Source organism: Melampsora larici-populina (assembly GCF_000204055.1).
Source record: "Melampsora larici-populina 98AG31 unplaced genomic scaffold MELLAscaffold_25, whole genome shotgun sequence".
NCBI classification, from domain to species: domain Eukaryota; kingdom Fungi; phylum Basidiomycota; class Pucciniomycetes; order Pucciniales; family Melampsoraceae; genus Melampsora; species Melampsora laricis-populina.
The window spans coordinates 416,992-442,367 of record NW_006768789.1 but is presented as its reverse complement, the minus strand read 5'-3'; the positions used below and the strand labels follow the sequence as shown (position 1 = coordinate 442,367).

Here is a 25,376-nt window from a genome sequence, read left to right as displayed (position 1 = left end):
ATACCAAAGTTCTAAGTCAGTTAATCTCTCATGAGTCAGCAAGAGAACAGACCCAACTCTAGTGAAGGCTCTATAAGAGTTACAGATCCTTGATCAGCAATCCAGTAAGAGCGCCCACTATGTTGAGGGTGTTTTATTGTAAGTTTTGTGGTCCTGTCTGATTGCAAAATTTGATCACAGGGGTTATTGTTAAGTTGTTAACCGCATGAGATCCACTATGAAATGATGTAATGGTGTTTTAGAAAGTTCTAAGTAGGCAGCTATTATTGACATGCTAAGATTTTGAGGCTAGAGGGAAGATGTTGAGTGAAGAGTTGGATGTTGACTGATTTGATGAGCAAAAGGTCTACAATAAATCAAGTTTTAAGCTTGTGTAAATTTGAACAAGCTTGATACATTCATAGGGACCACAAGTCAAAAACAGAGTGGGTGTTCTAAAGATTCAAATAACAACCTGATAAGTATTATAGCGGCTGTACCAGTATGTCTTGGATCTGCATTAATTGTGGATCAAAAACCTCTAAGCAGGAATGAATAGTCTTCAATAGATGGATATCATAGGGAGCCTAAGACTTTTATCATGAGCTACCAAGGTTTTGTTGTGGGTTTTGCCATTGCAAGTGGACCAGGTTCAGGTGGAAAGCTGTACACTTTTAATGGTGCCAAGGTGCATATCCCACACAGACACGCAGGTACTTGTAATTGATTTTTGCAGCCACATATTCACAGGGATCTGTCTTGGTGAGACCAAAGGTGACCCAAGAGACAAGCCTATATTCTGAGAATTACTGATGTTGAAGGGTTTGTAGTCACTGATAAGCTCAATGTTTATCAACAAATTATCTTATGTGGTACTGTGCCAAATAACCTCTTGATAACTAGACCATTTCTGTTTTTTTGCTTTCTAAAAACTGTTTTGCCACTTCGTTTATCTGTTGTGGTTATAGAAAAAGGGATTAAAGCAGATATCATCTGTGCCAATTTTTTGAACAAGATGCTTCTGATTGATTCTTGTCACTCTTGGAGAGCGAAACTTTGAAGCTGCACTGTGCACACCCTTCCTTTCGCGCACATTGAGCCAAGGAATCAGCACATCTGCACGTGCAGACTGTGAAAAACAGCCGCGGTCCACTGTCTTCAAGGGGGTTCAAATTCCTGACAAGAATTTTTTCGTATTTGATGATTTATAGTTAGCTTTCAAACTAGCATTGGCGGGCTCGAGTGAGCTTAGCAATGGCATGTTGTGTGATTTTGGGTCTTCTAGCGATGTACACAAAAAAAGACTCAACCCAAACTTCCATTCCTCAGGTGGGACATTTTTGTGTTTCTTTGAAAAGAGTTTGGCTCTTTACGTGCGGTATTTTCCTGCAGTAAGCTCCTCTATTGTAAGACACCAAGATCCAGGTGTTGCGTTTGTAGATGGTGAGTGAGATTTAGGGGTTGGTGAAATATGATGATGATTGATTTGATTTGATCTGGTGAGGTGTGAAATGTGGAGAATTTGAAGTTACACATGAGTTTCACTGAGTTGAGATGTGGTGATCGAGTGTGGTACCCCTTCGATCCGATCGATTTTGAACTCCTCTGAACATTCTCGATCAAAAGATATCATTCAACTTCAACCATCAACCATCAACCATCAACTTATATCAACATTCTTTTCGATTCGAAGTTACCAATTCAAACCTTCAAACCACCATACCACAAAACAAAATCAATACCATTTCAAAAATGAATCACTTTTCAATTCACAATCAAAACATAGAAACCTTAATAAACAACCTATCAAAAACCCTACAACTAGACAACCTACCATACCATTTACCGATCATATTAAGTTCAACTTTAACATGTTTTGTTTTACAATCCATCTCACATCAAATCCTTTCACCTAAATGTTTTCCAAAACATTATCCTAATTTATCTTCCTTTACTAAATTCAATTGGGATACTCATTTTGTGGCTTGGGTTCATTCTTTTTTTGCTACTTTTATTGGTTGTTGGTTTTTATTGAATTATGATCGGTTTCAAGAATTACATGATGATAAGTTATTTGGGTATAATCCTTTTGCTGTGTAAGTTCATCATTTTTTTTTTGCTTCAATTTCGATTAAGTGATTTTTTTGGGTTTAAACATTGATTTGATGATCGTAGGAATCTTTTATCAATTTCAACCGGTTATTTTTTATGGTAAATCGAATCATGCATAAAACAATCATTTTTCAATCAATTGATGCGTTTGTGAACTTTTTGTTCAAATTTTGCAAACTATCGCGAATTCGAAACATTCATAATCGATCATAGGGATATAGCCGTTAGTACATTAATGGTCATCAAAGGGAATGGGATCGGTTTCTTTTTACATGCTGCAAGTTGTTTTATAGCTTTTCTTTATACAATCAAACCTTTTGGTGGTTATTATGGATTCGTGTTTCTCTTGGTAAGTGGTGATTTTTGTTTCTAACTTTAAGGAAGACAACTGACACTTCTTGATCTTTTTGAAATCAGTGGGAGTCATCTACTATCTTTTTAAATCCGCATTGGTATTTACAGCTCTGATCTCAAAAGACTATATATCATGATCTCTTTCTGATCTTAGTTGAATCGTTTGGTGTTCTATGTCAAGGTTTTTCGATAAGATAGGTATGACAGGATCTAAAGCCCAAATGTATAATGGAATTGCACTCTTGATAACATTTTTCCTATCAAGGTATATTGAAACCTCTTTTTCTAAAAGAAAATATGATGACTGAAATGTTTTGTTTTGTTTTGTTTTACATAGACTAGTTTTGGGTAATTATGTTTCTTATGAAATCTTTGTTAGTACTTCTCAACCTGGTGTTAGTGAAAGAGTTGGAAGGAAAACTTTAAATACGATTTTATCTTTAGATGTCTTATTGTCAGGTGTGTAATCTTGTGATATTTAAACTTGCTTTTCTTGAAGTTTTCTTTTGATGAGGATGATGTAAAAGCTGATCTTTTTATTTATCTTTCTGTTCTAGTTTTGAATGTTTACGTAAGTGTTTTGGTCTGAATTGTCATGAGGTGTATTTAGATAAAATAAATAACTAATGATTGATAAAATGGTGTCTTTTCATTTATATAAAAGTGGTTCTATCAAATGATTTCAAGTATAAAAAAGAGAATGAAATCAAAACCAAATCAAAAAAGGAAAAATCAATGAAAAAAAAACAACAACAAATTCATCAAAATGATTCTTTTTTTTGCTTTATTTATTATTTGATATATAATTTAAATTCTGTAAAGTTTTTTCCTCTTAGGATCACTCTCTTTTTTTGGTTTCTTGCATGATGTTTTTCAACTTCAAGATTATGTGATTGAAGAGTTTCTGATTATTTTCTTTCTACAGTTTTTTTTTCAAATAACTTTCTTTCTCTATGTTTCCTTAATTTTGTCAAAGAAAATCAAAACACTGGCAGTTTTTTTACAATGCATTGCAATTTATTTAGATTTTTTTCAGAATTATAGTATGTTGACAAAATCAATATCTTGTTGAATGGCAGCTGTTCAGGCATCAAGCTATCAAGGCCTGGGATAGAGAAATTGGTTATGTTTCTAGGTTGATATTTTTGTTAGATGCAAATGAAGTCAGGCAGCACATAGACTGTGGTTGATTAACTGCAAGGTATGTTATGTCACTCAAGTCTGAGTATGGACCATGTACTACTCAGACTCTCTGATCAGTGCACACACAGAATCTGAGTGGCAAATTGTCACATTGTTGATGCGTGACTTTGAATCACATTAATTGCCCCCTAGTCATGGGTTCTCATTTGTTGTTCAAGTTGTTTTCCTCCTCATATGGAGCTGCCTTACATAGGCCTTAGCAGACATTACTATCATATATGATCTGTAATACAGCCCCTTCAATCCATATGCTCAAAACTTACCTCAGTTCAAAGTTCAAACTGGTTCTGCATATGTAAGATGTTCTTATTGGTCTGTGTGTACCCTATGGAATATGAGTGTACCTTACTCAAGTTTTAATTGCCATACATATTTGATGTTGAAACATATTGGGAAAACAAGAGAGGGTGCATAGGCAAAGTCACAGATCTTGGAAACTGTAGTTTGGCAAACAAACTGCAGTTTATCTTGTGGTAAGTCGTTTTAACATCAAAACGGTTGAATGTGATGTTGAGAGCCCACCTAGAACCTGCATATGTGGAGCACCTGGCTCAAAATCTGGAGACTCTTGATGTCTCACCCCCAATGGTGTGAGGTCCGCTAGAGCAATTTTTGGCTATTTGATGCCCCACATCATCAAGAGCCTACACAATTTGGGGACCACTTTGGATGCTCTCATGTGCAAGCCTCTGTTTACCTTTGGCATCTTATTGTCTCATTCAAGAAAGATATTCCAAAGGTAAGGTATTATTTGTTTTCTTCTATCAACACTTTCAACTAAATAGCTATAAACATTTTGTTTCTCTGTTGTAATCTGTGCCAGTTTTTTTGTTAATCTTTGTCCAGGTCTGTTGAGTTTAGCACTGGAATATGTCTTGTCTTTTTACTTCAGCTGCACCCTGTCAACACAAAAGCTGAATAATGTGTTTTCACCTTTGTCAAGGTTTGTATGTGTGGTTGTATTTGCATCATTGAAGAAAAATATTTTAAAGTTTTTGTCTTACTCTTTGTTCAGGTCTGTTGAGTTTAGCACTTGCAACTGTCTTGTATTCTTACTTTAGCTGTGTCTTGTCAACACAAAAGCTGAATGATGTGTTTTCAACTTTGTCAAGGTTGTTCTGTTTGACTGGTGCTGTTGTCAAGATCTTACAGTTTACCAATAAGAGCATTTTGCTTATGCAGGACCAGTTTAAACTCTAAACTGAGGTAATTTAGGGCAGGTTTTGAGCATATAGAGGGTTTTTAGTACAGAGTTATGATAATAATATTAGGGCAGTTCAAGTTTGGGTTTTAAGGCACATTTTTACGTTTTAAGACATGCTCAATGTCCTTAAACCAAAACACATAATTTAAGACCACCGAGCCACCTCTCAAGGTGGCTCGGTGATTTATAAATTATAAGTTGACTTATAATTTATAAGTCTTTTGGCTCATAGACAAAAAAATCGGGTGAGAGCAGGTGAGAAACAGTTCAAAGACGTTCACCTGCCCTCTCCCTCTCCCATACCCTTTTCCACCGTCTCTTTCTCTCCCATACCCTGTCTCAACCGTCTCTTTCTCTGCCATACCCTGTCTCACTCTCCCATACCCTCTCCCGATCACCCCTTCCTTTCCAATTTCACTTTTCGATCACCTCATCCTCATTCACTTTTCGATCACCTCATCCTCACCTCATCCTCACCTCATCCTCCTTTGCTTATCGCGTTGTCCTCAAATCCAATCCTCATTTCACTCTACAAATCTCTATCAGCTTCAATTCATCATCCTCTTTGTACACAACTCTTTCAATTCAAACTCTTCAATCAGCTCATCTACACAACCAATCCCCAATCTCAATCAATCACCTTCTATCTCTATCGACTTCAATCTGAATCAGGATCTGACTTAATCAAATCAATCAAATTAATCAATTCAATTCAATTCAAATCGAATCGAATCAACTCAAATCATTTCAATTCAAATCAATTCAAATTGAATCAATCACCTTCTATCTCTATCGACTTCAATCTGAATCAGGATCTGACTTAATCAAATCAATCAAAATAATCAATTCAAATCAAATTGAATCGAATCAACTCAAATCATTTCAATTCAAATCAATTCAAATTGAATCATTTTAAATCATCTCAAATCATTTCAATTGAATCCAAACAAATCCTTTCAAATCTCAATTAATCAATTGAATCGAAACAACATTCTAAAGCACAATGGCCACATCGGAGCAACCTGCTAGTTCAGTAAGTCCTCTGTCTTCCCAAATCTCTGATACGCAGGAGCTGACATCAGAAATCTTGTCAGGTTGCCCGTACACCTCGCCGAACTAAAGCTCAGCTTGAGGCAGATCTTGCTGCAAGCGGACACACAGGCAAGGGTAAGCCTACACCTGCTGAACTTCGAAGATCACTCGTGGCCGCCAAAGCACGACATCAATCAGTTCAACCGATTTCTTCAGGATCAAAGGCTCAAAAACCTCGAACTCCTAGTGCGAAAGCTAAACCCCCTCCTAAATCAAAATCGAATCCCAGTTCAGCAGCACCTCCGTCCTCATCGTCGTACCAAGCCCCACCCCTTCAAAAACTTGACTACAAAGAAATTATTGCCAATCTAGATCGTCCTAATGTCCGAAATGCCCTGTTTGGTGGTGGTGGTGGCAAAACTAAGGTCACTGGACAATCAATGCTTCCACAAACGATTTTGAATGAATTAGCAAGAACTATTGAGAACAATTACAATATTCGAAACAAGACTACAAAAATGAGACTTACTGGGCGTTCACTCAAGCTGCAAATGGATTGGTGGAAAGGAAACTATATGAAAGCGAAACGTTTGAATGCAGATACCGGTTCTGGAACTAGCAAGAAGGACAACCAGCGTGGAATTTGGACTCTTGCCGAGAAGCACGAGTCTTTATGTCCTTGTTTCGAGCAGTTGAACGAGATCTTCAAAGATAAAGGAAATGTAAACGCATTTGGTATCATGGATAGCGGACTTATTGAAGATCAAGATGGTGAAGAAGAAGAATGTGATGAAGATGAGGAAGCGAAGATCAAGATGGTGAATGGGAAGAAGATGAAGAAGAATTTGGAGCTGGAAAGGAAATAGTTGTCTCGGATTCTGAAGACAATCAACAATCCCAAGACAATCAACGTCAAAAGGAGATAGTTGTCTCAGATTCTGAAGACAATCAAGTCGAACATCCAACCACCAAAAGCGACCATGACGATAGCTCTGATGATGGCCTTCCCCCCCTCTTACTCCCCGTTTGGATATGGACAATGATTTGGAAATTGGAAATATCAAAGGTAAAGGGCCTGCGCCAAAGAAGCGCACTAGAAGTGTAAGCTTTTTCTTTTGATCATTTTTCCAATTTTGATCATTACTGATCTTTTTATATCCTCTTCTTTGTTTTGTTCAATTCAATTTATCTAGGAAAAAGGTCTCACAGCATCTGAACTCGCACTTGACAACACGACCGATGACGAGATCACCGAAAGAAAAGTTGTACGGCCTGCGCCAAAGAAGCGCACTAGAAGTGTAAGCTTTTTCTTTTGATCATTTTTCCAATTTTGATCATACTGATCTTTTTATATCCTCTTCTTTGTTCAATTCAATTTATCTAGGAAAAAGGTCTCACAACATCTGAACTCGCACTTGACAACACGACTGATGACGAGATCACCGAAAGAAAAGTTGTACGGCCTGCGCCAAAGAGCCTGATTGGGGCCTCAACCTCAGCTTCAACCACTACCAAACGATCTCAAACTACGGGAGCAAAGGCTCAATCCACCAGCAAGGAAGTCAAGCCTAGGATTCGGGGTCAAACTTCCAACTCCGCCGCTTCGGGCCGCCACTCTAAGACTAAGACTTTGGCCAGTCGTGGCTTGGATCCTCTACCGTCAATCGATCCGGCCAATGTTTGAACCAAGGATTTCAAGCATCCTCTAGCATCAGCCCTTCAAAGTACAAGCGAGCAGAAGATGGAGGTCCTCAGGGAGAATTCGAATTGGCGACACGAGTTTGAGAACACAAAGTACAACGAAGCCAAACGTAAGGAAATTGATGCAAAAAAGGAGTTAAAAAGCGAATTGGACTGGAATAGAGAAAAGTATCACCTCGATCGCAAGGAGGCCAGGGAGAATGCTGCTGCAGAGGCCATTATCCGTGAACGACAGGAGAGAAATCAACTAGCAAAAGATCTTGCTATATCAGGCAAGACACCAACCGAAGTCCTAGATTTTTTGAATGTTGTCTTTCCCCCCAAGGCACAAGAAGATCGATAGGAAATTTTTATTCTTTTTATCAAGACTTCAACTCTCAGCCGTATTCAATCTTCAATTTTATTCATCAGTTCAATCTGTCAATCTTATTATCGTTATTACCGGTCTCAAGCAGTTGTTCAAGCAGTCAAGTTTTCTATTGTCTTTAAAAAAGTCAATCAGTCAATCATCAACCGGTTTCGTTTTTTAATCAATTCAAAACAACTCAGTCAATTTCAATTTCAACTCAATCACTCAATCAATCTTATTATTGTCTTTAACGATTTTGTTTTTCCAAGAAGTCAATCAGTCAATTTTGTTATTGTCTTTATTTGTTTCATCAAGACTTCAACTCTCAGCCGTATTCAATCTTTAGTTTTATTCATCAGTTCTCGTTCTTACCGGTTTCGTTTATCAATTCAAAACAACGCAGTCAATTGGTCAATTTTGACTTTATTTGTTAGTTCAATCAGTCAATCTCATTTCATCAAGACTTCAATCAGTCAATTTTGACTACCTTTCAACTACCTCACCCTCTAAGGCGCACTATCAATTCAAAACAACGCAGTCAATTGGTCAATTTTGACTTTATTTGTTAGTTCAATCAGTCAATCACATTCCATTTCTTTTTTGTTATCATTTCGACTACCTTTCGACTACCTCACCCTCTAAGGCGCACTGACAGGTTTCAGGTGCCTTCTTCCCATCTGGTCTTGTGATTGGGATTGACAGGACTCAAGCCAATCACAATCCATTTCACATTCCTTTGATTTTTTGTTATCATTCAATAGATGGTCAATCACGTAAACATGAAAAACTTTTTACTTCGCTAAAAAATAAAAAAAATGTGAATTTTCCTTCTATCACATAAACATAAAAAAACTTTTTACTTACTTCCCTAAACAATAAAACAATAAAACAAATGTAAATTTTCCTTTGTCTTCTTTTGTCAGTGCACTCTTTTGTAGAGTTAAAAAAAACTTTTGAATGTGAATGAATTTACTTTGTTTGCATGAACATTGATTGAGATTGAGACACATCAAACAAAATGTGAGTTGAATTAATTGGATGAAAGAGCAAGTGAACAAACATAAAGTGTGTCTAAGTTGAGAATTCTCATGAAATGGAAATACAATTCTATTGAATAAACAAAAAGTGTGTTTAATGAACAAATGTGAAATACAACTTTATCAAACAATGGGAAGGACACCACTTTCCCAGCAGTAAGCAACAGCATGATCACGCACAAATTCCCTCATTGATCTTCCACGCTCCACCTCATCAGCATCCATGTCCAAATTCTCATTGATAGCAGGTTGGTCAATTTCATTATCAATGATATCTTGTGAAATAATGTCCCACACATTTCCAAATTTCGCCAGCATGTTGTTGAGTATCAAACAACACCGAATCCAATCCAGAATGTGTGACATATCTTCTGGATTGTTCAATGCCAGGCGAAAACACTGTAGTGAGGCCCAGCGGAGCTTACTGACTCCAATGGAATGCTCATTACATACTCGTACTTTGGCCACACACCAGTTGAATTCTTGATTTCTGCTAACCTCTGCAGCTTGGCCTTTGTAAGACGGAACAACTGTCTTGGTTGGTGTATACGCAGAGTCAGCAATGAGGTACTCGCCTGTCACAAATGAACACAGATGAGTGAGTACAAATTACTTGGCTAGGCGGTCAAAAACGTACCTTCATCAAAGTATCTTTCTGGATTGATGGCAATGTTGGTTTTGTTAAATACCGTACTATCACAACAAGAGCCTGGCCACCCAGCATAGGCATAAGTGATTCTTTGATCGCAATCACAGATGATTTGAACATTGATAGAGTATCTGTGCTTGCGATCAAAGAAAACCTCTCCATCAACTCCGGGTCTTTGAAATAAGGGGATAGTTTGTTGAGTATGACCTTCTCTCATGACAGAGGTTCCAGATGTCGTGACATGTTACTGGAAATGAATAGTACATAAGCCACAAGTCTTAATACAACTTTTATACTAAACATACTAAACTAAATCTCAAACCCTAATTATCTTCAACTTAAATTGCGCCACTCCTGGGACGCGTGTACACTCTCTCTTTTCCTCATCCGTTCATTCACGGTATAGGAAAAGAGTGAGTTACTCCACATTTCTCTTCTATAGTTTCATCTCTCTATTCTTTCTCATTTCTTCTTATTTCTTTATTACTAATTGAATATGTGACCTTTTCATCTGATGACATGTCAACACTAGATTCAATACTGAGACCATACATGTCGAATTCATATTCTATCTTTTCATCTTGACTATAAACCTTTAGGTCAGATTACTTCTCTTACACTATTCTCTGTTTATATTATTTAACTCTTGTTATCTTCATTATTGTATGTCTCTATTTATAATCTGTAGGTTAGTCAGGTAGTTAGGACGAGAGGTGATTTGAGACTCACCTCTAGATTCGTCATTTGGGTTATCAGGTGAAATATTATCCGTTCATTCACGGTATAGGAAAAGAATTCAATACTGAGACCATACGTGTCGAATTCATATTCTATCTTTTCATCTTGACTATAAACCTTTAGGTTAGTCAGGTAGTTAGGACGAGAGGTGATTTGAGACTCACCTCTAGATTCGTCATTTGGGTTATCAGGTTAGTCAGGTAGTTAGGACGAGAGGTGATTTGAGACTCACCTCTAGATTCGTCATTTGGGTTATCAGGACGAGCTTCGAGACTTTTCATAGTTGTCCCGTCGACGAAGCCAACGCATCCTGGAAAGCCGTCGCCATCGAGTACGTGGGAGATGGCCTTACGCCTTTTGCTGTTTGGCCATTGAAGGTAAGATTTCCCTCGATCCAAGATTGCTTTGATGACCTGGCGTGTACAGTTGATGACAGTTCCACGGCCGACTTTGTAGTTTCAAGCAAATCTACCAACGGAAGCACCGTTTCCGTTGCTTCCTAAACGCTCCAAGGTGATAGCAAGTTGTTGTTCGATAGGTGGTGGCGGGTTCCGGCTAGTTGAAAAGAACACTGGGTGGGTCTCTATCAACGCGAGAAGGGCATTGAAACCCTCAGGAGACGTTCTCATGGCTTGTTGAAAATCGGTACGTCGATCACGTAACATGTCCTTCAGATTGAACGGACTGGCTAGAGGAGCGCGAAATCGAGGGACTAAGTATCTGGTCTTCGAAACCAAAATCAGGCATTCAGCCCATTCATCTTTGTCATCAAAGAGGTGATCATAGAGTTCGGCCATCTCAGGATCGTCAGGGTAGAACAAGCTGCCATCGGTGGGAAGGTCATCCATATCTTCAACTCCATCTATCCCAGGTAATGAAAGATTTGATTCCGCATGTGCAAAGACAGATAGTTCAGTGAGTTCACGGAGCATCTTCGCTCGTTCTGACATTCGAGGCATCGAGTCGAGCTGATTCAAGATGGTTTGATGAGGTTGATTTAGGTTCTTGTCGAAGATGATGGTGTACGGGCAAGATGCAGAGGCTCTTCAGCTCAGAAAGCAAGTGGGATCTGAGTCTGATCTCTTTTACCAGTGGATACTCCATGGTTGATCATTGGCAACAAAAAAGAATGTCGGTTGGACTCATTGGCAAAAAAAGAAATGTCCGTTGGACTCTTTTGTGCCTTTGTCTCAAAGGCGTTGAAACTTATATTTGCGACATTTTAAGGAACCCAAGCAGGCTTTTTAGGCATGCTCGCGTCATAAAAAGCCTGCTCGCTGGCTTTTTTTCAAATGCTCGGAATCCCAAACTTGAACTGCCCTATTATTGTACATGTGTACACTAAGAAGGCAGCTCAATCCAAGGAGGAAGAAACTTGAAAACCCATGAGAACCCAAGACTAAAGTCGTGATTGGTGCTGCATTGATCCAGTGTTGTATGGCACAGAGGGTGCCACAAGGGCAATTCTAATATGAAATTCTAGAAGAATACACTAATACCATCTTCCACTTGCTCACCAACCACAGGCTGCCACATGTTTGGTCTAATTGCACAAAAGGTATCAGTTGGCCTATGCAGCATGGTACCACCACTGATAACCAGACAACTCATCCCTTTTGATGATCTCCATTCTCATCCTTTAGGAATTGAATCATCAGCGGGGGTTTCTTGCAGGCCAAACCCCAAACCTGTCAAACCTTTTTTTTCAAAAAAAAAACATCAGACCAATTTTGGTTTCTTTTTTCTCCCTTTACTATGTCATCAACCCAAAGATAGTTTTGTGAACTCCTAGTGTTCTCTTGGTCTCTTCCTCTTATTTTCACTAGTTACAAATCTGCTTCATGTTTTTCCTCTATTTTCCAACTGGCTGTTGATGCACTGAGTGAATTATGAATAATACTCGACACATTAGTGAGCAGTATTACCTAAATGTTCATAACGTGAACAAATACAATGCTGAGCTGCTGCTCCTCTTTCCATTTCTTCTCAATCTTTGGTTTCTGCTGAATGTGCAGAATAAAACACTTGTATATATACTGCCTGTTTTGACCGTGCTACCTTGGCATCTCATTCAATTTGTTCTTCCTACTTAATTCATAAACTTACATTGAAGATACTTATTCATTCCTCTCATCTTGAGACCACAAGATCTTCTCTGCCCGTGTCAGAGTGCACAAGTTGGAGAGAAGACATTTCACAAGTGTTACACTTGTTTCAAGCTACCCAAGACTTCCGGTCTCAATACTGGCTGCCTCAGTTTATGTAATTCTTTTTCTTTTTTTCTTTTTTTCTCTTCCTAGTTTAGTTGCTAATTTCAGACTTATATAAGTCTTTGTTACCTGCTTCAACACACTAAAACAGGAAGAGCCAAGGCCTAGCAGGCAATCACGGATATTAGGTTTTAAAGTGTTACATTTTCAAATTCCAGACTGATTTGTAGGCCACTGTTGTTAGCACCATTGCCTTGCCCTTTTCTGTGTGTTTTCTTTTTTTCCTCATTTGTCCTTGGTCTTCCTCAACAAGTGCCTCTCATGCAGATGTCTCATGTGCCCTGGCCTTTGGCCTGTGCAACTTTGTGTAGCTACAGGACCCTGGAACACATCCACAGAGAGTAATGACATAGCTCAATTTTTGGTTTTTGAGCTCTACACTGAACACCACTCATTCTCCCACAGTCACCTGCATTGCAAAAGATGCACATGGAATAGGAGTATCAGATGAGCTTGGTCCAAGCCATGTAGCTTGGGTCCCTTGGGCATAAATCACAAAGACATAAGGAAATGGCCTCTGACTTTGATTTTAGCTATTCTTGGACTTTACACTGGGTTATCTCAGGAAGTATTGGTGCTTTAGTGGCTAGTATCCAAAAGCGCAAAATGTTGGAACTGGCCAAAACAATAAAGGTAAGATTACATACCCAAATTTAATGAATATTCATGATTGACATCACTCAAATCCCAGTCTTTCAGGTCAAAACAGGTGCTTTATTTTCAATCATCCATACTGGATCACCTCTTGGGCTTTGAATATATTACATTTCCCGTTGACACCTACGATAAACAATGCAATGTGACTGAAAACAAGCTGGAAGAGTTGGTTTTTTATTGCAAGCATGATTTCTGCTATAGTGATCACCATTAACAAAGCCAAGGCTGGGCTTTACCAAAATATCTAGCATTCTAGCCTTGGATTCTGTTTCAAGCTTGGCATATCTAACCAGGAAAGTCTTCCTTTTTTTCTTTGAATCTTTGCGGATTTTAGCTGAAGAATTTTTCCTTTGGTTTTGCTCCAGGCAATTGGAAGCATGGCTTCAAGAAGGCAAAGAGACAATGGAAATGATGTGGTAAACATGTGCTCTTGAAACACTCCAAAGGTTTTCTTGCCAAATTGCCACAAAAAATGATTGAGCTCTGGTAGCTTGGTAAGGGGACCTCATCTCCTCTTTATTCATAGTTTTCACTTGTCTTTATTAATCTGTTTTATCATAGGCGCACTATGAAAGCACACCACAGGCTCAAACCAAATTTCAAGTTGTGTAGGTCTCACAAAACCATTGCTCCCAACTCTGCAACCAATGCTAACCTTAATTGTAATTTTCCCCCATCACAATATTATTACTTTTATTTTTGTTCTCACTAATGGAGAAGGTCCCAAAGCACCAGAAATTGTTTTATATTTTTTGATCAAAACTCACATTCTATGAAATAAGACTACTTTGTTGTAAAAATCATGAAAATTTGTAAGCCCTCAAATTCACTCAGCAATATCATGATATGATAGCTATCAATGCAAGGATTCCAAATCTGTGCTTGGATTCCAATTTGGATCAATTTTGTCTCTCTGATAAGCTTTTTGGTCAAAATACCCATTTTCATGCCCTTGGACACTAGCCACTACAGAGGGTTAGAAGTTAGTGCATATGAAATACCTGCTTTTTGCGTATCTTTGGAGCTAGTGTGGTACAGTCAATATGAGAGCCATTGTTTTTTTAAAGTGCATCATGTTGCAAAATGTGTTTTTCTACTTAGACTTGACTGAGTTTTGTTTCTCTGCTAATCTTGAGAATATTAAGAATACAAAACCTGCAAGAATGTTGTTTGGTTGGTTTTGACCACTGCGGCAATGCAAATGCACCAGTTGTAATTAGAAAGTGGAAATGTGGGGTAACTAAACTCACAAAACCTAGTATAAAAAATACTAAAGCGGATAGAATGTTTTGGGCAAAACCCAAGGCTAATCGCCAAGGGTGATAAATTTCTGATAAAACATGAGCACACCCTACGGGGTGGCTAGCGGACCTAATAATATACTTCTCAAACAACCAAAAAACCACAACACTACTATAAGATAAAATGAAACCACTAGAACTAACCAAAGACTACTACCATAACAACACAACATGAGAACCACCAAAGTTATCAAAAACAAAAAATCAAAAGACAATAACACCAATTTTTTTTAAAAAAAAACAAAGAAACCACACAAAAAAGAACTAAATTTATTGAGAATGAAAACTGCCAACTTCTAACCATCAAAACATACCAAATGAACATAAAGAACTCAAACAACACACCAAAAGAAGGGATCAAAAAAGGCAGGGCGGGATCAAAAAATCACTAGAGAAAAGGATAACCTTCAGAAGAAAAGGATAGATGAAAGGAAACGGTTGTGAACACTATGGGAAAGAGCTTGATGAAATTCGGAGAAAGTGGTAAACAGCATGACATCATGACTGTCAAATCTAAAAGATACAAACAGAATCCGACCCGTTAGCATAATTACACATACATATTGAAAGCCCGAATTACATCACATTCCCAACCGTTAATGACACGTTACCAACAACTATGATTTTGTACCCAAAAATCTCGTTACAAAAAGGTCGGAGTCTACGTCACCTGAAGGTGCATTCCAGGGTCCGTCATCCAGAGTGTAATGTATAGAGCATTGATGAAAGTGTTGCAACAATTGTCATGTGCTTTCCTCAAACTTCTCTACCACAGAACGCGGACGTCACTTGTTTAGCTGAGCATTTCCATTAGTGATGTGATGTCATGATCGTTATTATCTCGATCTTGTGTTTGTGTTATCATCACCTTTGCTAGTATTTTGACAGGGTGCTGTGTCTTTCTTTGGCTCGATTTCTCTCTTCCCTTATCAGTTTGCTTGTTTCTTCTAGATCATCATCATTTATTCTTTGGACAAAGAAATCATATGACGCTTACATGAATTATCTATTATCTTAGGAGAGATTCCGGATTCATTGTGATTTGACAACCCCTATTTCCTGAAGGAGTTCTGAGTCATTAAACCATAAAGCAGATCACTATATACACAGACACTCCGTTTGGCACCCGGGTAGAAGTACATCTCACTTCGCATCGAGGTGGGCTCTCGATGTAGAGGGTTTGATAGGAGAGTCAAAGAAGAGGTAACAAGTTTTCGTAAGAGGTGGAAAAGACGGTTGCTTCATTTTTATTTTTATTTTTCATTTATCAAACAAATCAGAGAACATAACGATAAGAAAGAGAAAGCAGAAGGGATTTAAGAGTTGAAACTGTAGAAAAGATTGGATTTTCCTTTTATCACATTTTAGATGACCATATAGTGTGTAATGTTATAGCAATCGCACTTTAAAAAAAAGCAGACAGAGTGTAGCACAGTTACAGTGCCAAGCAGGGTCCGAGCTTGAAGGAGCTTGTGCCCAGACCCGTGGGCGTGAGACCATACCTAATGTGATTTGAAGTCACACGTCAACGATGTGACAATTTGTCAGATTTTGTGTGTGGTCGGAGAGTCTGAGTAGTCAACTGCATACGTGACTTTTCCTCGCAGGCGATTACTGATTAGAGTTCAGCTTAACACAAGGCCTCAAAGCTACATTGGAGTTTATATATATGACCGCGGACACTTCGGACCTCAGCGTTCCAACCTGTTCCAACCAATTTTTTTTGGAACTCGAGTTATTCACTTCCATCTTTAAATCCTCAAGTCATCAAATCATCATACGCGGACTTACAACATCTCAAAATGAATTCCTATGAAACGCTTTCAACCTACCAAAAAAACGTACAAATCTCAATAGAAAATCTTTCTAAAAGTTTACAATTACCAAACTTATCTTATCATCTACCAACGATTCTAATCTCATGTTCTTCTTGTTTCATCTTACAATTCTTATCTCATCAATTTTCACCTAAACTATTTCCAAAACATTATCCCAATTTATCATCTTTTACTAAATTTAATTGGGATACTCATTTCGTGGCTTGGGTTCATTCATTTTATGGTACTTTTATTGGTTTATATTTTATTTTGGATCATAATGATTGGTTTCGGAATTTACATGAAGACAAAGTATTCGGTTATCATCCTAAAGCCATGTAAGTCTTTTGCTTTTCTATTTGAATCAATCGATACCCTGTTGATTACTTCTTTGAACTGATTTTCTTAACTTGATGTTCATAGGAACCTTCTGCAAATTTCAACGGGTTATTTTCTCTGGTAAGCTTAAATGATGTAACATTGATAAGATTTTCTTTTAGATGAAGCTTTGGCTTTGTTCCGAAATTGGCAAATTGAAAGTTAAACTCTACAACCGATGATATAGGGATATAGCTGTTAGTACTTTGATGGCTTTGAAGGGGCATGGTTATGCTTTCCTTTTACATGCAGCAGGTTCTTTCGTAGTATATTTTTATACCATGAAACCTTTGACTGGATATTATTTATTTCTATTCCTTCTGGTAAGTGTGTGATTTAATTCTTTATCAAATAGAAAACTTTACTGATACTTTTTGGCCTCACGTTTGTGGAAACAGTGGGAAACATCTACTATCTTTTTGAACCCGCATTGGTATTTTCGACTTTTACTCCAAAAATAGATATCTTGAATCTTTTTCTGATCTTTCTTCACACTTTGGTTTGCAATTTCAAGGTTTTTTGATAAGATCGGTATGGCGGGCTCTAAAGCTCAAATGTTTAATGGAATAGCACTCTTGTTATCATTTTTCACATCGAGGTATATACCAACAAGACTTATGAATCGTTATCAAAATATCATGACTGATATGATCTTCTTTTTGAATAGGATTATATTAGGCAATTATGTTTCCTACAAACTTCTTGTTGATGTATTTCAACCTGATGTCAATAAAAGGATCGGAGTGACAAACACATGTATCATCCTATTTGTAGATATCTCACTCTCACGTATGTTCCAATACATTTTTTCTTTTATAAATCATGCTTTTTTCTTTTATAAATTATTTTGATGAAAATGGAATATAATCTGATCTTTGTTCTCTACTTTCAACTGATATCAGTTTTGAATGTCCACGTAAGCCTTTTTATCTTTTGACTTTCTTTTTTATAAAATAGATGAATCGATATATTGAAATGGACTTCTCTCAAATAAATCAAAGTGGTTTTATTTGATGATTACCAGCATCAAGAAACGAATGAACTCAAAACCGATCACAAGTTCTAAAAAGCAAAGTTAAATCGTTAAATCACAATCTACTTCATTCTGGAACATTTTTTTTCATGGAATACAATCTCAAATCATCTTTTTTTGTTTCTTCTTTCTAAAAATCTATTTGCATCTTTTTTTCATCCTAGATAAAGTTTCTTGCATCATTTATCTCTTTATTTTTTCACTTTAAATCATGTAAATGGAGGATTTCTTTCTATCTTTTTTCTTTTATATATGCATATGTTTGTTCATTAATAAAGCTGTCATATTCACAGGATTTTTCTGTTTTCCCCTTATGTACATGCATTGCAATTCATTTCATCTCTCTGAATTTTTTCAATTATCATTGTTGAAATGTATATTTAGGGTGTTCAAACCTGTGCAAGAACTGTGCAAGACCGACATGCAAGATTTTTTGCACTAATCTTGCACATTAATTTTTTTGACAACCCGAGTTATTGTGTTCCAAACCGCGCAAAAACCGTGCGAGACCGACTCTTGCAAGTTTTGAGGTTTGAACACCATAATTGCAGATATCATCCAAATTTGAAGAATTTGTCAAACAAGAATTCCTTTGGGGATTTGCAAAAATACTGAAAATCAACCCAGAACTGGTCCTCTAACCACCTGGATCATAATCTGGGTTCCAAGCGCACAAGACTTAGCTTGAGTTGGGCAAAAAAAAGGTTAGCAAGCTTTTGAGAGGCGTCACCAAGCTGGCAGTTTGAGTTGCAAGCAACTAACCACCTGGATCTCAGAAAAATGACTGTTGGAAACACCAGCGCAACCACTTGCAAAGCCTTTCAAACGTCAGGCACAAGACAAGTTGAATGGTGTTGACTCCAATGCAGCTTGATTTCACTCTGTTCATGCTCAGCATGATCACAATGGACAATTTGGCCTCTTTCCGCTCTGTAAAACCTATCAACACCTACTACTTGGTCCGTTGCTGACAAAAGCTAACGTTGTAGGCATTTCAGTCAGGAGTTGTGACCTTTCCATCCCTATTCTCCTATCTTTTAGTCAAAGTCAAAAGCCGTCAAACTGCTATATATTGTCTTGTAACTCGCTGCAAACCTGCGTTCGCCAAGTCTGAGAAAGTATGGCAAGGGCAAGCTGATCATGAGAGGTTGTGATCTCATTATGTATTGAGCTGATCTATATTACGGTTTGGTCACTTGCTTTACAAATATATGTACTCCTAAATCTGACGGGGAATGTTTTAGTATACGATTGTAACATTTATTGAAGTTTGGCTTGCTTTGTTTGATTTGAATACATTTCCTCGATGAGATCAAGTCTGATTTGTATACGATTGATTAAGATCATACTTTTACAATGGATGAAGAGAAGTGTAGAAATGGGTTTTTGTAATTTCAAAAACTATCCACCAATTTTCTACTTTCATCCATCGAACTATCCAAATTAAATTCAAAAATATTATTCACAGTTCTCTCAAATCGATCGATCATGTTCAACAGACCTCATTATATTCCTAGAAATAGAAGACAAAACTTATCAAAGTATAAATATTCTGGAGAAGATCATTCGATCGTTTCAAAATATGTCTTAACACCATATTGGAATCGATTAGTGACTTATTTCCCTATGAACATGGCACCTAATCTGATCACATTAACAGTTAAGCATCAATTTGACTATTATTCTTTTGAACGACATCTTAACTGATCTTTTCGTCTTCGTTTGTAGGGTTTAGGATTCGTTTTAATCAACTTTGGAAGTTTATTAATCTTTGAACCAAGTTTAGAATGTTCCATTAAACCAACTCATGTTTCAAGAGGTGGAAATTGGGATCCACTCTTTCATATTAAAAGTTTTAAATCTAGTAATTGGATTCACAATCAATCTACCTTGGTTCAAAAATTTCAATCTTACATTGGATTGGGTTCTTCAAATCATCGTTGTCCTAGTGGTTTCTTATATCTAAGGTAAAGAGAAAAGAAAAACTCATTCGATTTTCAATTCCAATGATCTCATCCTTCCTTCTGGGTTCGATCGCGTTACTGAACTTCGATTGGATTTCTTTGGGGTGACGGATAGTTTTGCGATAGGATTATGGATTTATCAAAGTTTAGATGCAATCGATGGTAAACAAGCAAGGAGGACTGGTACATCTGGTCCATTAGGAGAAATGTTCGATCATGGTAAGTGGTTTGAATCTCTACTTTCTTTAAGTTATCAAATTTTCATCCCCTTTTACTTTTTGGGTGGTAAACTAGGTTGCGATGCATTAAATACCACTGTACGTCATATTTTCCAGATCGTATATCGATACTTTCACTTTTAGTTGACTTTCGAATCATCAACTTTAGCTTGGTTGTATCTTAGCCTCAGGAGCATTGAACTTGGGGCAATCATGGTGGACAGGTAAGTACCATCTTTTTATTCTCTTTCAGATTTAGATCATGAACTTATAAGATCCTTATCGTATATCTCAGTATCCTCACAAGTAGCATCACTTGCCAACTTTTACCTAACAACATGGGAAGAATATCATACTGGAGTAAGTCCAGAAATCATAGTTGAATTTTGAATCCAGTTAATCAAAAACTGATTCATTTTTTGTTACCTTTCTTTTAGACACTTTATCTTAGTAGTTTTAGTGGACCTGTGGAAGGTATTCTTTTAGTGATTGGTGTTTTCCTTATTACTAGTGTTTTTGGTTGGTGTTTTTTTGTCTTTGAATTCTTCTTACTCAGATCAAAGTGACAAAAACATCTGGTACGAAATGTGCGATGATCTTTCACGTAGGTCCTGGGTTCTGGGATCAAGGTATTTTGACAGTAACGGGTTTGAACTCGATTGGGTTTATCAAATCGCTTCATTTAAAGGATTTACCACTCAATGAATGTTCTTTACTCTTTGCTATCATCAGCTTAGGATCGAATACCGTGGGAAGGTGAGTATTTTCTGAACTGTTGGTCCACGCCGTTCGAGTAATCAGCTCATATGTCCTATTTACGAATCACAGTTATTTCAACGTTGTTAAAGCTCGAAAAGGAAAAGGAGGATCCAACCTAAGCACACTCTTAGGCTTATTACCTTTTGTGATTCAGACGGTAGTCAACTTGATTTGGTTAAAAACAGCACCAATGATCTTAAATCGACATTTGATTCTCTTCATGATTTATTATGGAATCGGATTTGCTTATCTAGTTGGACTCTTAATCGTTTCTCATATCACTCTTTCACCTGAATTGTTTCCTTATTGGAATTTACTTTTGATTTGGTCTTGTTTTGGAATGATGGATTCGGTTTCGGGTAATATGTTGGGTTGGAAAACTTTGTTTCATTCAGATGAATTGAGTTCGGTTAGGTTTCTTTGGTTTAGTATTCTTGTTGAAACTTTGGTCTATGGATATTTTGTATTTGATGTGATTTTAGATGTTTGTGATTATTTTCAAATCAGTTGAGTTTTTTTTGCTTTCTCTTTTTGACACGATATAAATGAATATGAGAGAATGCTAACTTGTTCTTGGATGTCTTTCTTAGATTGTTTGACTATTAAACATCAAGGTCAAAGATTAGGTAATACTAGAAAAGAACAAGAAAGTTTGGTTGACAAGAAAAAATCGTCGAAACAAAAGTCAAAGTGATATCAATATATAAAGAAAAAAGTGTGGGTATAAGAGATATTTATATATAAATGTATGAAGAGGACGGGAAAGCTTTAGATTGGTGTTTATAGCTTTTTTTATATCAAAATTAATCAAGATTCATTTAAGATTGGGTGCAGGTTTTGAGAAATTTTGTTTCTTAGTTGTTTTTTTGGGGGGGTGTAAAAGTTTGTTTTGAAGAATGTCTGTTTATGTTTTATGACTTGTTGAGTAAATTATAAACGTTGGAGGTAGATGAGTTTTGAATAACAGAGAAATGAGTTTTGCATGATGTTTGCGATCAATTTGATAATACATGGTTGTTTTATAGTATGGTATAAGAATTGGTTGGAGCTTAGATAACTCTTGCTAAACTTATGAAAAGAGGTCTAGCCAGAATCAAGGTCTGGAACAAACTTGACAAGTTTCCTTCATAGCCACGAGAGTCAAGATGGACTGTGGAAAACATGATTTCTCTTGAGCTTAGCACCTTTTGTCCTATCAAGAATTTTCACCCTATCTTTGGACACAGGGTGATGTGCTTTAGGTTTTTATTGATCAGGGGACTAATCAACCATTAATTTGAAAGCTACCAAACACAGCACAATTGGGATATGTGACCGGGGAACATCTCTCATGATATGATAGATAAGAACAGCATTGGAAAACCCATCCTCAAAACTTCTATCACAGCATGACAAACAGGCAGATCAAGAATGTTTGGTAGTACAAGAGTAAGAAAACAACATGTATTTTTGTCCTCATATTGCTTGTTTGCTTTGCATATGTGTACCCACTAGATGAATCTAAGCCAGTTTTTTTGTCATGTCTGAGCCCTTGGAGAATACTGCTATCATTCTAACCTCGATGCTTCTTCTTGCTGGTGAAGATGGGGAATTTGGGTCTTCAAATGATGCATGAGGTAAAGACATGTGTCCTTTAGCAGCACTATCATATTGTACGAACATGGCCACCTCATCGGGACCTTGCTGGTTAAGATAATACCATCTGTTCTTGGGGTTGAAACTCCATTGTATACAAGCAGGCCGTTCAGGACCTCGTGGTCTGTATGCATGTGAATCTTGTTCTATGTCAACAGATCTCCAATCACATAGTGCCAATGGATTCTTTTTGATGACCTGGAGTGGTCTCCAAAGATGAAGGATGACCACCCTATTATTTTCGTCTTCAGCAAGTGCCTTGAACTCTTTTACTTCTTTACTATTCAATTCACAATCCGCAATAGCTTTTTTGACGGTTTCTTTTGCACTTTCTGGCGAGAAATCGGAATGGACACTAGGCACAGGCGTCCGACTGCGACCCCCGGCCTTCATATCATCATCTTGATCTCGAACCCGCGAATTGAAGGCATACACCGCATCGGCATTTGTTCTGTGCCTCATCATGTGAATCAGAACGGAGTCGTGAGAGAAAAATCGTTGATCTGAGTCCTGACACTCACATCTTTTTGACGAGCTCTTCAGCTGCGGGTCTAAGTAATTCATCATATTCCTTATCACTCTTACACTCCTCAAGCCCCAGGACCTTGTCCCTCACATAAGAAAATCCATGAACATCCCATTTGAATTGACTCTCGAACCCTCGAATGTCTTCGATCACGACCGGTTGAGGGATTTGTACTGTTTTCAAGTGATCTAGGTGTGCTTGTCGTCCTAAATCGACTTCTTTACTATATTCTAAGATGGCACCTTTTTTGCAATATCTTAAGGTAGTCTTCACATCCAAGACCGCTAATGAATCATACCCCAAGTAGTCCAAGTTAGAATCACTCAACAAACATACACATATAAGCAAAGGCAAAGGGTACGTCAAATAAGGACCTACCGTCTGGAACCAGAGCAGCAGGCACTGCATTCACGTGTTGCAAAAGGTGCAAGGCTGTAGAAACAGAAATTAGAGTGATATGCATTTGGACACGAGAGTGTTGGAGTATGACTATGAGATTAAGACAGAATAACTTTTTAATTATTAAAAGTTGTAAAACAAACAAGACTTTGCATATGTATCTTGAGAATGGTAGGTTTGTCTGAGAGATATTGAATGAAGACCAACTTGTTTGAGGAATTTATACCTTTTCATGTTGTTAGCTCATTATTAATTTCAATATCTTTCGTCATCAAATTTATTGAGCATTCGGTCATTTCCAAGTCTTGAAACCCACACTGATTCATCGGATCGGATCTATACCGCGTCTCATCCCGCGGTTCATCCGAATGTCTCATGAGAGTGGAGTACAGTCAAACCCGCGCACATGCATACCCGCGCACATGCATAACCAGCCAAAATGCATATGTTTTGGTTTCCACCCAGCTGGTGCAGGCCAATTTTGTCATTAATTGCATAATTATGTCAAAAACCATAATGCATACTTCTTTTCAAGTCCCCAAAGTCATAATGCATGCCTACAAAGCGCCCCAGGATGTGTTTTTTTTTCATTGAACTCTGATCGAATCCTTTGCAAGTAGGATTTTGGCAACATCAGGCAGCAATGAGCCCTCTATGGGGTCAAACCAACCCCTAGTGGTGTTTTTTTCTGTGTCGAAAAAATATCTTGTCCTTTCACCCGCGCAAAATACAAACGTACTATTGCATAAACTCATACAATTTCAACAAAAACCCGTCATAATGCATATTTCAATGCATTTAGGCCTAAATGCATACAATATGCATTATGGGGGTTTATCCCTATTTGCATAACCCGCAATAATGCATAGCAAAAATTGTCTCCCCAATTTATGCATTAGCGCGGGTTTGACTGTACTCAAATTCCATACTGCAATCAAATTATACCAATTCAAATCCTTACCGCGAGATGGCGATCTCGGGAGAAATCCCTTCCAATTCTTGAATCAGCTATCACAGCAACCGGGATGCGGATGACTGAGTTAGAAAGCCCTATGAAACCAGCGGGGAACCTTCCTTGGCGTAAGTCATCAAAGGAGGAGTGTCCAATACAAGATCTTGTGGAAAGTGCACGAAAAGTTATAGCTTTTCCGATGTCTGATAATGAGCAGCGCACGATGAGCACCAAGCTCGTCGGATGTTTCCACCGGACGGGTTGGTGTTGTTACGCCCAAAAAACTATTACATCAGTCGACAGAGATTGGTGATGGTAATGAGCTTACTCAACAAACGGAAACCCCGCGCGACAGTCTCAATCCTTGATTCAAGTCTCACCACACTTTTTTCATCGTAAACTCAGCTCTCTCTTGCAGCCACGACAGGCCTGATATTCCGCTAAGTCAAGTGTCAATCAAATTGGGATTGTGTCTTTGAACATGGGTAAAGGTGCTACTGATGGAGAACGGTTGAGGGTCTACGGAAAAAAGGTTACATGCATATGAATTAAAGTTTCTGATGCAAGCACATCTTAGACTGTTTGAGTTGTTTAGTTGTCGTTCTGAATGTGACCCTTTTCTTACAAACAATCTCTTGTCAGGTCTCTACCTTGTTAAGGCTTTGACCTGATGTTTGGGGGGGCGAAGGTCGTTTTATGGGCGGGGCGGGTGGGTGGCCCATGAGAACTGTTGTTCTACATCTCTACTTGCTTGTTTGTTGTTTTCACAACTACACCATAGAGTACATGTTTAACTCTACCTTTTTTTTCAACTCTTTTATTTTCTTTGTTAGATATGTGTCTGCATTACAGCAGTTTTGAGAATAAATGTTGCCTGCTTGTTTTTATTTTTTGTTATTTTTTTAAGGTTGAATTAGAAATTTAATGAACTAGATTCTACATAAAGTGGCTGTAGTCAATTGATGTGCTAATTTTCAAGTCTCCTCTCACCTTTCCACTGGTTGCAACTATCACTACCAGGATTGAACACTCTCCCAAATGGAATAATGTATTTTTTGCAATCATTAATGGGCATTTATATGACAATAATTATGATAGGGGGGCTCAAG

General features: G+C 37.7%; 4 protein-coding genes across 4 annotated transcripts; 3 read left to right on the top strand and 1 right to left on the bottom strand.

The window, feature by feature from the left end:
- Positions 1-1,731: 1,731 nt before the first annotated feature.
- MELLADRAFT_88188 (uncharacterized protein) lies at positions 1,732-3,184 on the top strand (the record flags this gene model as incomplete). The annotated part of the gene is made up of 8 exons (XM_007411559.1): positions 1,732-2,075; positions 2,155-2,190; positions 2,305-2,440; positions 2,509-2,543; positions 2,627-2,710; positions 2,783-2,904; positions 3,003-3,016; positions 3,110-3,184. 8 exons carry the CDS (start codon positions 1,732-1,734, stop codon positions 3,182-3,184), a joined length of 846 nt encoding a protein of 281 aa, XP_007411621.1.
- A 13,113-nt stretch (positions 3,185-16,297) lies between these two features.
- On the top strand, positions 16,298-18,214 carry MELLADRAFT_72186 (uncharacterized protein; the record flags this gene model as incomplete). Its single annotated transcript, XM_007411560.1, has 8 exons — positions 16,298-16,741; positions 16,827-16,862; positions 16,969-17,104; positions 17,180-17,214; positions 17,296-17,379; positions 17,449-17,570; positions 17,684-17,697; positions 17,783-18,214. 8 exons carry the CDS (start codon positions 16,389-16,391, stop codon positions 17,858-17,860), a joined length of 858 nt encoding a protein of 285 aa, XP_007411622.1.
- A 1,088-nt stretch (positions 18,215-19,302) lies between these two features.
- MELLADRAFT_36939 (uncharacterized protein) lies at positions 19,303-21,449 on the top strand (the record flags this gene model as incomplete). Its single annotated transcript, XM_007411561.1, has 10 exons — positions 19,303-19,473; positions 19,543-19,633; positions 19,905-19,997; positions 20,073-20,095; positions 20,166-20,220; positions 20,292-20,356; positions 20,434-20,521; positions 20,605-20,752; positions 20,825-21,261; positions 21,346-21,449. The coding sequence occupies 10 exons, from the start codon at positions 19,303-19,305 to the stop codon at positions 21,447-21,449; spliced, it is 1,275 nt and encodes a 424-aa protein (XP_007411623.1).
- An 806-nt stretch (positions 21,450-22,255) lies between these two features.
- On the bottom strand, positions 22,256-23,379 carry MELLADRAFT_88185 (uncharacterized protein; the record flags this gene model as incomplete). The annotated part of the gene is made up of 3 exons (XM_007411413.1): positions 22,256-22,847; positions 22,912-23,200; positions 23,295-23,379. 3 exons carry the CDS (start codon positions 23,377-23,379, stop codon positions 22,256-22,258), a joined length of 966 nt encoding a protein of 321 aa, XP_007411475.1.
- Positions 23,380-25,376: the final 1,997 nt, after the last annotated feature.